Here is a 12,819-nt window from a genome sequence, read left to right as displayed (position 1 = left end):
GCTTATGTCTTCTGAAAAGCCACTGCAGGTTTCACAAGGCCTCAGCCATCAGATACCTTCTTCTGGTGTAACCTTCACAGATCCACATACTTAGCCTTTCCTCCCCCGTCTAGCACAAAGTACATCAGTTTACTGAGAGAAAAGAGAGAGATAGAGAGAAGAAGAGAGATTGTGCCAGTGGCAAAACCCCTTCAGTGCTGCTGGAGAGAGAGGGAGTCTGAGCTCTGAAGCTGGTCTCCGGGCTAAGAGAGTTAAATTGAGAGGACGTTACTGGAGATTGAACGCTGGATCAGATAATGCTCGTGTGTCATCAGGATGGGGCAGTCTGCTTTGTGTCTGTCAAATAAAAGAGTCTCTTATCCAGAGTTACATGGCTTGTAAATAAATAAATGCTTTTAGATTGAGAATTAAACAAACAAACAAATAAATCAAATAAGATTATGCAGTTACATAAAAAAGCTGTTTAAAAAGTGACTCTGAAATATATAGTTTTTTGTATAATATTTTAAATACGACTGTCAATGTGATTTCTTCAACATTTATAATAAATAATCCTTGAACATATTATGTTAAAGGATTATTTATTATAAATGTTGAAGAAATCACATTCACAGTCATATTTAAAATATGATATATATATATATTTATTTATGGATATAATTATTGATTATTGTTAATTACATTTACATTTAAAATACTATATTGTTAAATATTTCTGTTTGTATGTATACATATAAAAAACTGCAGTCTAATTTAGAAATAAAAATAATTTGTAAAATTCATGAATGTGTGTGTGTGTGTGTGTGTGTGTGTGTGTGTGTATATATATATATATATTAGTTTGTCGTGCCTTTTTTAGTGTCATGTCTGTACTGAGTCAATAAACTTCCTCTTGTTACAGGAAGTCCTTTGGGAAAAGGGTTGTAGACATTTGCCACAGCTGAAATGACAGTGACACGCTTTAATTCGGCTCTTTGGATCCTTTCTCACGCAGCAAAGCATCCAAAGGTGAACTGTAATCATGGTCGCCACCAAGCTCTTTTGTGAAATGAAATAACAGATGAAAAGAAGGGGAAAAATGCATCTTTAAAGTTTGCCCTCGCGTAAATGTCAATACAGAACCTTTTCCGTCATCAGCAGTAAATTCACATTGATGGCTCTTTTCTTCTCTCTATCGATCCGGCCATGAGAACGTAGATTTGTATCTGTTAATTAATGCGTCCTGAAACAGCATTTGTATTAATCAGGGAGATAAGAAAAATTGGATGCCTGCACTGGCATGACAACCGTAAAAGCGCGAGCCCCTGATAAAATCATTGATGGACCTCAATAAAGAGGGAAAAAAAGTTCTTCCTTCCACTCAATAAACTAATCATCCGGCTTTTAATTATTCTGCGGAGAGATGTGTGGAGATTGGGGAATGTGTAAATCTAATTATTTACTAACAGCAGTGGCTGAGAGGGAGGGCTGGGAGTGGCACAGGGGGAGCTCTAGGCGATGGGCTCCGTCCATCTGCCACTCCACTCCACAAACCCCTCCCCACCCGCCCCCTGCCTTTATTTTGTCTCTCTGTTTGTCCCTCGTGCTCTCATTCTCTTTGTCCCTCTATCTCTCTCTCTCTGTGTCTCTCGATCTGTCTTGATACATGTCTTCAGTTGTCCATCATTCAGTGTGATATGTTTCTTTTCATGATAAACTCTACTGATGATATTCTTTTAAATGTTTGTGTGCCACTAGTGTTTTACTAGTGTTTTGTGCAAGAATTATTATATTGGCGCCACCATTGGTTGGACAAACAGACTCCAAACTTACACCATTGGTTGAGTCAGTGTTGATGAGTCAGAGCAGAAGCATCACAGCGTTTATTGTTTTTCGTAAAGTGAATCTTATACTTATATTACTGTGTATTTAAACATGAAAAAGCTTTTTAGATTCAATCAGACACTCAATACTACATTATTTATAGTCGAAAGTATGCATATGATTTGTTATTTTTATTTATAATGAGTTTTGCCATCTAAAATCTGATTCGCATATATAGTTAAAGTATGTCAGTGGATTTTTTCCAAATTCTCAGCAGTGTTAAAGGATTACACATACCTCTCAGGAGGCCAATCAGAGTGTGATCTTATATTTAGTCCATGCCACCTTTCATTGAGGCCACTGTCTTTATAAGAATGCAGCGGTCTTACATTGGACCCCCTTAAGAAATTCTTGGCTTAATCCCTTTTGATGATTTTATTAAGTAGTAGAAGATGGCCCTGCCAACTGGCATTGAGCACACTAGCACCAGCAGGCCAGGGGAGGCACCAACTGCTCACCAGCTCTTAGTCTGCCTCTAATGAGATCAGAGATGTTAACAGTTTGGGATAATAAATTAGCAGTTGGTATAAACAATAGCCCGAAACCTATACCTAATGAGCTCCTTGCCATTAGTGATTAACTCACAGAAAGAGATTTCTAAAAAGAAAAGAAAAAATGAGTGAAATTGCTTGCTTCCTCTGAAGGCATCTCTCCACAACAGATGTTGGTGAGCATCTCTTTCCTCATGTTCCCCCGCCACCCAGATTAGCCCCCTCGCTGTCGCAAAGAGAGACGCTTCATCTGTTCTTGGAAGAGCAGAGCGAGTGAGATGAGACGAAAAGGTCCAACACCAACAGGTGCTGTTGTGCCTGTCCCTCACCTTCAGAGCTGATGGACGGCTCCCAAGCACTTACACAGTTTATTTAGATTTTTTTTTAATTGTTTGCTCTTTGCAGGCTATGTTAGATCAGCTTTTGGTTGCTTGCATTTTTTGCCTTTATTTTACTTGCCTTTTGTTTTATTTATTGATTGATTGATTTATTTATTTAGGGGGTATTTTTATAATAATAATAATAATAATAATAATAATAATAATAAACATAAATTATTTATTTATTTATTTATTTAGGGGTTATTTTCATCATCATCATAATAAACACATATTTTTTTTTTATTTTTTTTTTTGTTTTATTCTTCTTCTTATTATTATTATTATGACAATACCCTAAAATGATTAACTCTTAAAATAAATAAATAAACAAATAAGATTGATAATAATAATAATAATTATTATTATTATTATTATCATCTATCTTATTTATTTATTTATTTATTATTGTTGTTGTTGTTGTTACTATTATTACAATAGTATTCATCTGTCCCAGTCCAAAGCCAGTACATAGAAATAATTCATTATTTAACCCTCAATTTAAGATCCCTTAACAGTGTGTGCATTAATCAAGGGGGAAAAAATCATTGCATTTATTCATCTTCTTATAGTCGGGGTCTAATAGTATTAGGAAACATCTCGAAGTGTCACCCTGGTACCTCAATATTAAGTATATTTCTCAGACCCCAAACTGAGCATGAGGGTTGACCTCCTTGTGTTACAGACAGACAAAAGCCACGTGTTTGTCAGTTTCAAAAGGCATTCATGAACATGAACTTTGCAGTTTCCTTCACTTCCAGCAAGAAGACAGGAAAATGAGTGAAAAAGTGTGTGTGCAGAGTGGGGGGAGGAGGAAGGAGAAGGAGTTTGAGGCTAGCAATTAGTCTTTCAGTTGGTGTGATGGGAAGAATTGATCCATGCTGCATGTTGGGGGAGATAAGGAGTACCCTCCCTCAGGATGCCCCCTGGCCTGCAGCGCAGCAGGAGATGAGAGCCAAGGCTCGTGCTAGGTGCCTCAGCTCGCTCCCACTGGAGTTTTCCTCTGCATTACACCTCCAGAATGTCAATTCTTCCCACTAACACAACCAGAAACTTCTGACAATCAACTGAGCTTTTATATCATATACCGCGGTTGAATGTTGATTTGAGGCTGAACATTGGTTGTTGAGTTGAAGAGAGCTCTTTCTCTGGCTTTTTCTCAGGGTTTTCCACACTCTCGCTGGCGGACCAGATGAGTCTTCTGCAGAGCGCGTGGATGGAGATCCTGATCCTGCGTGTAGTCTACCGCTCGCTGTCTTTTGAGGACAAGTTGGTCTACGCTGAAGACTACATCATGGATGAGGACCAATCCAAGCTGGCTGGCCTGCTAGACCTGAATAACGCTATTCTTCAGCTGGTGAAGAAGTACAAGAGCATGGAGCTTGAGAAGGAGGAGTTTGTCACTCTTAAAGCTATAGCCCTGGCTAACTCAGGTAAAATGAACAGACGCTATAGATTCCAGGCAGACCAGATGTCACATTTGATTTGATGTATTTAAATTGTGATACTGTTATGGGTTGTTCAGGCAACAAAACATTGAAAACACATTTTTAACACATTTACAATGGAAAAAAAAAACAAGGCAAAACTCTTTTTTTTAATCCAGATTGAAAAATGTCTTCAAAAATAAATTATAAATGCAATTTATAAACATGATTTTCTATGATGAGCGTGTTTTTAATTTGTAAATTAAAAATCATTTTGACATTTTTGGGGTGGATTATAAAATCAAAATATATCAGGAGTCCTGATATCAAAAAGATATCAAAAAGAAAACAACGTTTTACAAAATACTTTATTTTAGACTTTATTGTCCCTTTAGGGAAATTCTTCTTAACAGCAAGTGCACTTGAAGCCTCTTGAATTGCCTGTCATCAGCTCAGTTTAGCAGTGTTTGTTTATTCATCGCCCCTCTTAATAGAATGGGCTGTTGATAATGTATGAGCATGGAAAGAGTTAAACTCCCTGCTTTTGATTTCATCTCCTCCTATGGGAATTTTAACAACAGATGTAGTGGTAGAGTTATTCAGGTACAGTTGGAGTGATATCTCAATATCTCCATCTTTTTTTCTATCATGTTTTATCTTCCTCTATTTACGCACACACACAACAAAACACTAAACAGTGTTCCCAACCCTCCCCACCCCCTTTTGAAATCCTTCAAAAGCACGCCTGCGGCCCCTGTCCGAATTAGCATAAGTCTCTGCTCAGATGCCTCTTAAGTAAGGAGCCCATCACTATGCACCTGCATGTCAATAACAGGCTCTGATGTTGTCCGCCATCGACAGTCGCACCATGGCCCTCTGGCTCCCTTTGTGTTGACCCCATCTTTGAACTTTATCTTGGTTGCTGGCCAGTAGTTTTCCTTTTAATTACAAGAAGGAAACTGTCAATAAAATCTGTTAAATGGGACGCAATGAGCAGCTTGAATGGGAGGGTGGCTATTTGTTCAAATTCTCCAGCGCTCAAGGTATTGACAGTTTGTTTTCTGGGGCCATATGTGACGATCAATCTCCGGCTGGGCCTGGCCATCTGAAAAATGAAAAAGCAGATTGCTCTTGCTCGCTTGCGGATGACGGCTCGCTAGTTTGGCCCCGGCCCGCAGCCACCGGGGGCCGTTCTGCCCAAAGTGCACCTCTGAGAGAGCGAATGAGTGCGTGACTCTTTTGAGAAATCCTTTTTTAATTGATTCGACGATTAGCGGTTCATCTCGGTTTGTTGACGTGCACGTCAGCACGCCAAAAGCAGGTAAAAGTGATCGATGATTGGAAGATATATTCATACTGATGTCGTTTCGGTCAGCATTTATGCCGTTTTTACTGAAGCATACACAATGAGACATCCTGTACTGTGAATTTGGAAACAGTTTTCATACAATTACAAAGAATCGACGAGTAACACACTGACTTAAACTTGAAATTTTGAAGTAGGCATTTTCTTGCAAAACATATTTCAATAATTAAAAAAAATATATATATTTTTTTTTTAGTGTAGCCTAAGCTAATCTCTAGTCCTGGCTTTTTCTCACCTTCTCGGGTGTCATTCTCCGTATTTATCGAGACTTTTTCTCTGCGGCTTCTCTCTGCACTCTTCTCTCAGGAGAGACATGCATCATGTCCGATTTCAAAGGTGAGCCATTTTGTCACTTCTTTTTTTGGAGGAGAGCGGAGTGTTTCAGACAGCTGCTGAAAAAATTATACACTCCACCATTTTCTAAAGCCCCGAGGTGCTGGGTATTTCTGCTCAGAGCCGATATATTTCACAGTCCTTCAATAGACAGTATTGCTTAAGCAATGGTTGTCAGAGCGACATTTTTATCCTATTTATTTGAAAGCTTTACATTGCAGTTGATCTCATCATGGTGCGTGTTTCTTTTTAAAGGACATAAAAAAGAAAAAGAAAAGTCGGTCAAGTGACTTCTTCACATCTTCTCCACAGTTTGAATTCAGCCATTTACTGACACAATTCCTGGAAAATCATAACAAATTTGAGTCTAGCGAAGAGTCTTTTTGATAGTAAATGTTGCAACACTTTTAAGCCACAAATAACGTGCAGAAAGTGTGTGTTTTTCTGAACGCCTCCAGCAGCGATGCTGAGATTGATAGAGCAGCTTGTGTGGAAAGGTGCAGGTAAGCACTTTCCTGCCAGGGGTTTCTGTCGGATCACAGGTCGCTTTTCAAATGGCCAAAGCCCATGTGACTGATGGACGAGACTTCGCTGTCTGAATTCTAGATGGGCTCCAGACACAGAAGGGTTAGGATATTGAAGCATAGCCTAAAGTGGGCTGACATTTGCCCCGCTGGCCAGCCCAAAGGACAGACGGCGCTCTCTACTAATAGAGGAACCTCACAAGGTCTTGCTTTTATCAATACTTGACCATACAATTATTATTTAACGTGTAAGTATCAATTGATTCGAGGCAATGCATTGATCGTGATATCTTTGCCAAAAGCCAGCGTGCATTTGGACATTTTATCCGGAGGGAACGGGATCGGATTGACACGCCACAGTAGAAAACCGAGTCGATACTGTTGGTGGAGTCGGTCTATAAAGAGCAAGTCAGACAAAGCACTTTCTTTACCACTGTGATGTGATAAAACCATCAGAGCACTCGCACGAGCATCCAAGGCTTGGATTAGCTGGAAAAGTGCAACTATATTAGCCACTGGAGCAGTAAACAGCAAAGATAGTAGCTGCCTGAGACTAATTGCGCTCTCAGAGGCACGTCTGTCGCGGTGAACGGGCGTGAATGCTGTACTAACGAGCGCGAATGCAAATGCAGCCTGTTTGACATTTCTGGCAGACAATGCCAGTCAGGCTGAGGTATTGTTTCCTGACTCGAGCCTCTGTTTCTCTCGCTTAGACGAGTGCCATATCAGCTCTCCTCCAAACACTGTTTCTGTCGCCCATGCCATTCATCAGTCCCATAGAGAGGCTTGTAAACACGTGGCGAGGACAGCCTCAGCGTTTAACACTCAAGTGTGCCTTTAATCACTGGAGAATGAGCTTAGGGCTGGCAAAAAAAGGATGAGTCACATTCTTTTAATCCCTTTCCTTTTGCCAGGACTTCATCCTCAGGTTTCCGTCAGGCTGAAATGGATTTAAAAAAAGAAAAGTCCTGTACAGAACTAGCATCCTGGAGTGTCATGCCAATTTAAACTGAAGGGGGCCCCCTTTGATTTAAATGCAACTTCTGTATATATAATATATGTGTGATCCATTTCAAAAAAATTTCAGTTTAAAATGTTTATTTATTCTTTTTAAATGCTTTTATTCAGAAAGGATGCATTAAACTTATCAAAAGTAAGAGCAAAGATGTGTAATTTTAAAAAACATTTCTACTTCAAATAAATACTGTTTTTTTTTTTTTACTTTCTTTTTTTCTAAAAAATTGTGTCACGGTTTCCACATAAATATTAAAAAGCACAACTGTTTTCAGCATTGAGAATAAGAAATGTTTCTTGAGCACCAAATCAGCATATTGGAATGATTTTTGAAGGATTGTGTGACACCGAAGACTGTAATAATGCTGAAAAAAATTCAAAAAGTTTACTGTATTTTTAATTAATTAAATACAGCATTGTTGAGCATAAGAATTTACTTTCAAAAATAAAACTTTACCACTAGAGTAACATGTCTTATATCTTTATATATTACTAAAATTTTAGTAGTTGTTAAGCATAACTGATTTTCCCTTGGGTCATGTCTTAGTGAAAAAAATATTGACATGCATATGTTGTATTGTACTGAATTTGTGTTTATTTCTAAAGCCATTCCTCATTGTTCTGTATTTTTTTCCAGATTCCATGCATATAGAGGACGTGGAAGCCGTGCAGAAGCTCCAGGACGTGTTGCACGAGGCCCTGCAGGACTACGAGGCGGGCCAACACCCGGAGGACCCGCGCCGGGCCGGCAAGCTGCTCATGACCCTACCGCTGCTCCGGCAAACGTCCACCAAGGCAGTGCAGCACTTCTACAGCATCAAACAGGACGGCAAAGTGCCCATGCACAAACTGTTTCTGGAGCTGCTGGAGGCCAAGGTGTAACTCCATCCCCGGCCCCAAGTTAAACCGACAGAGAGCTGGAGGGGGTACGTCAATGACTGCACCCTCTTCACCAGGCAGACACTGACTAACTCTCTGCCGCTGTTCGTGAAACCTTTGTCTATAAACTGTAATAATAACTAAAACATAACCGTAATGGTACTTCTAATTACTGACAATGATACGTAAATATAAGAATGATTTAAAATGTGATTATTGAGAAAAATACGACTGCTTTCATTATTCAGCAGTGGGACTTGAAACCAGCCGTCGACTTGTTCTTCTCGAAAATCTGATGCTGAGTTTTTTTTGTGCTATTGAGACATTTGATTGATTTTCAAAAGAGAAATTCTGGAGCCGAAAAAGACCAGCCCTGCCAAAGGAAGGAGGTCCACCCGGTGGACACCAGCAAGCGAAAATTTCCCCGAACTGTACCGTCCAGCTCCCATGTCACTGAAAGAATCTAGGGATCGACCCTCTTTACCATAAGAGCGTGATGTAGTGGCTATGTGCAGTATTACATTAGAGGTCCTCGGAGCAGTTTAACAACGCGATAGCCAAACGGAGATTTTCACATCTTTGAAGAAGCTGCTCCTCACCATTACATAGCCATGCGGATTGATCATGCGTATGTCACTCACTTGTCGTTTTCTTTCAAGTCTTCCAAACACGTCTAGCCTCTTTTACCGATTTCATTTCGATCTTTTCAGGGAATAGCCGAAGCTTTAGTCTCTCATTCAATACCGAGCAAAGAGGAATCGCAGTGGTCAAGGAACAGACTCATTTATTTATTGACTTTCTTTTATTATGTTTTATTCGAGTGTATTTTTACTGTACTGAAGGATGTAAATATATGGTATGGTCATCAAACACGATGTTTCTTCATATAATGTTAATAATTGATCGTTATGTTTTTCTACCGACCACCGTGTTGCGCAATGAAGACGAAAACCTGCTATCTTCTCTAAGCAATAGATGTTTTAAAAAGTGGAGGTGTAAATGTATGCAAATTTGTTTGTTTTTTTCTTAGTGCCACACTTACTTGGGAAAATGAATTTCCAGAAGCTTTCGCTTTTCTGTCTGTGCTTGTCATAAGATGATAGATTACATACATGATATGGCCAGAAGGACCATAACCATTATCTCAAGCCAATTATATATGCATATATATATTAACTTCAGCCTCGAAATTCTATTGACATTCTTTCATACTAAAGCAGTATTTGAACTTTGTTAAGCAAAATAGCACTTAGGGAAGACGGAGAAGCATCGCAGGTTTAGTTTCACGACGGTCCTGATTTTTACGCGGAATAGCGGCAGAGATATCATACACGTGACGTCATTTTTAGCAGAGAGGCTCAAGTATCAAAGCAAGCGATCCACAGCCTTCATCAGAAATATGTCAGTATTAGTATGGGGTATTTTCTGAATATTCTTAAGCATTGTATATTGTAAATTAACAGATTATAAATCTAACCTAAGACATTTTATTGGAACAGATCAAAGATAAAAAAAAGAATGAAAAACGAACAAAAAAAAAAATGTAGTTCAGCTTCTTGGTGTTTCATGTCTGCTGTGTTTTTCTGAAACATCTCTGTTTTTTTTCCCTTTCCTCTGTTACACGCAAAAGATGTAGTGTACTACCCGTGGTGATCGCAGGTCTCGCTGTTCTGTATGCGTTCATTTTCTTTCTGTTTTTTCTTTTCTAGTTTTGCTTCATTTTTTTAGAGACGGGGTAGAATTAGAGACAATACTGGATGTATGAATCCTCAGGAGCAAGATGATGGGTTCTTAAATAACCTTTTGAAAAAAGACTCTTCCTAGTTACCGCTAGATCAGCCGATCAACGATCAATATAATCTATGCTGATATATAAGTGAATATTTAAAAGGAGGTGCATTATATGTACAAGAGACCATCTGTGTAACTCCTATCTTGTAGACTAACACTGTATATCATAGGTTACGATGACAAATGCTTTGAAATAGTAATTTTTTTTCTTTCTTTCTTTCCCCTCTTTTTCTGATTTTCCTTCTCTTTTAACAAAATGCTGTACATAAGGCCTTCATGCTGAACTCCATTGGTATATATCTTGACTCTTTAAGGTTGCAAAGGGAAGAAACATTTTTGTTTGTTTTGGTGTAAGATCGGTTTTCAAAACTATCACTTTGACTTTGTGTGCTTAATAAAAATGACGAAAAAAGACGAAAGAACAGAGCATTTTTTAAGGCAATCTGGGAACGAGGGTTTTTAGTTGCTTTTTCTCAGCCTTGTTCTATAAATACACTGTATCTATCATTAGCTATTCAAAATTCTTAATAGTTGTGCTTTGGAAAGGTTAGTGTAATGTGACTCTAGATCTTATCGCTCATGGCAACTCATCAGATGGTCAAAACATGGGTTTGGGGGTGGGGGGGTCTTGCTGTTGAGAAGATGTTGGCACTTTCAAAATTTTCACGTGATTAACTCCTGGCAGAAGAGTTGCTGTTTTCTCTCTGTGGTTTTGTTTTCTTTTTTGTGTTGTCTTTACTCTGAGGTGAACACGATGGAAATGAAGCGATATGAAACTAGACAAGCTTTCGAAATTCTGTTCAGTTTTGTAAGATTTCACGAAAAACGAGAGCAAGTGGTTCCGATCTACACTCAGTCTTTCAGATATGCATTTTGTTTAAAAGTTGCTTTTAGTGCACAAAAAAAAAAAAAAAAAAATTCTAAAAAAAAAATAACCTTTTATGACATGTACTGTGTAATTTTGGATAAAATGGTACCCAGACCTCTCAAACTATTTAAAGACAATTTTACTGTGTCTTTTAACACTCATCTATCCAGCATAGAAATCAAAGTGTATAATTTATCCGTACCCACGACGACTTTTTTTAGAGATATTTTCTTATTTAAAGCAATATGACGGTACGACGTACAGTTGTTGTACAATGTGATTCGATTAGTGATCAAATGCTGTATCTATTGGACTATTTTGCAAATTCTAGGATAATAGGATTAAGGATGATCAGATATACAAAACAACTGCTATTTTTAAATGTTTAAGAGGTTCTAGGTGTTGGTTGTATTTATTCATGCATTGATGCGTCTGCCAAACGCATCTAGGCTTCCTGTGGCTTCTCGTGCAGAAACCGGTGTGGGAAAGGACGAGATCCTGAAGGAGGAAGGGGAAAGAATAAAAAAGGCATTTGAGAAGCTTCTATGATCAGTATGATAATGATATATTTCAACCCAGAAGTTGCTGAAACAACCTGTAGTGAGAATCATGTCTGTAGTTTTTAGATGTGCTCCACATCGGTAAAACTATTAACTGTATATTTTTGTGATGTGCATCATTACAGTGTGTGCTCCAAACAATATGTCCATTTGTGTAAATGTATTTATTTTACATTGTATATATTGTTCAATGCAAAAAGAGAGACCTATGATTCTGTAACTACGATCAGTTCAGATGTGTAACTCCAATTATGCCTTTCAGGATAATAGTAGAGCAATATTAAACATGCTTCCAGTTTTGACTCGGGCTGTGTTTTACTGTGTGAGAACATGTTTTCAGTCGTAACTCATTGTGGATTTATTTATTTATCCATTCATCTGTTTATTTGTTATTTTTAGTGCTCTGTAGACTGCCTACTGTGGGCATTAAACATTATGAGAATCAAGACTAAATATATATTTATTCTTTTTTTAAGGGAATTAATACTTTTATTTAGTAAGGATGTATTAAATTGATCAAAAGTACAGTAAAGACATGTATAATGTTACAAAGATTTCAATTAAATGCGGTTCATCCAATAATCATGAAAAAAAATAGTTTTCACATACATATTAAGCTGCATAACCATTTTCAACATTATTCTGAAGTATTATGAAATACAATAGAAATAAGTCATTTTAAAATTGTAGTAATATTTTGTCCCTTTGGAATTATAAGCTTCTATCTGCATTCCGAGTAGTTTTGAGATATTGAGCTTCAAAGTTTTTGCATTCCGTTCGACTGTGTAGATAGAACCTTTTTGTTTTTTTAAATATAAAATCCCAAAATGTACACAACATTAAAAAATCTATCATATAAAGTTGTTACAGAATAAGAATATGTGAATAACTAAATTTTGACAAAAATGTCAGATAGAACCTTATAAGTCCAAGGGGACGATTTCTTAAATATTACTTAAATATTACTGTTATTATTGTTACTTTATTTTTGATCTAATAATTCCAACCTTGGTGAGCATGAGGTATTCAAAAACATCAATATAAAACAAACAGAAATAGAGCGAGAGAGGTACTTTTTGGTTATTATGAATTATGAACTCTTTTTACAAATCAGAAACTCTCAAACACACTCTTGTCAAAACATTGCCCTTATGAATTTTTTTGTTTCTTTATTAATAGAAATATATATAACTATTTGTTTCTGCTAGGCACATAAGTAACATTTGGATACAACTTGGTATGACGAAGTAGTCTGTATTTATTCATATCCTGTTTTTCCTATAGGAAAAAAAAAAAAAAACACTTGTGGAATATGAATAATGAATA

The 12,819-nt window shown here is 37.5% G+C and overlaps 1 protein-coding gene across 1 annotated transcript in view; it reads left to right on the top strand.

Annotated features, from left to right (window-relative positions):
• Window positions 1–10,480, top strand: part of esrrga (estrogen-related receptor gamma a) — a 74,613-nt gene extending 64,133 nt beyond the window's left edge. Inside the window, 2 exon segments of the mRNA XM_042742464.1 lie at window positions 3,895–4,164; window positions 8,033–10,480. Of these exon segments, the coding sequence (XP_042598398.1) occupies window positions 3,895–4,164; window positions 8,033–8,277 (515 nt within the window). The 3' untranslated portion in view covers window positions 8,278–10,480.
• Window positions 10,481–12,819: the final 2,339 nt, after the last annotated feature.

Source organism: Cyprinus carpio, chromosome B17, assembly GCF_018340385.1.
Source record: "Cyprinus carpio isolate SPL01 chromosome B17, ASM1834038v1, whole genome shotgun sequence".
Lineage (NCBI taxonomy): Eukaryota > Metazoa > Chordata > Actinopteri > Cypriniformes > Cyprinidae > Cyprinus > Cyprinus carpio.
Note: the sequence above shows the minus strand (reverse complement) of the source record. Positions and strands in the feature narration are given on the sequence as shown.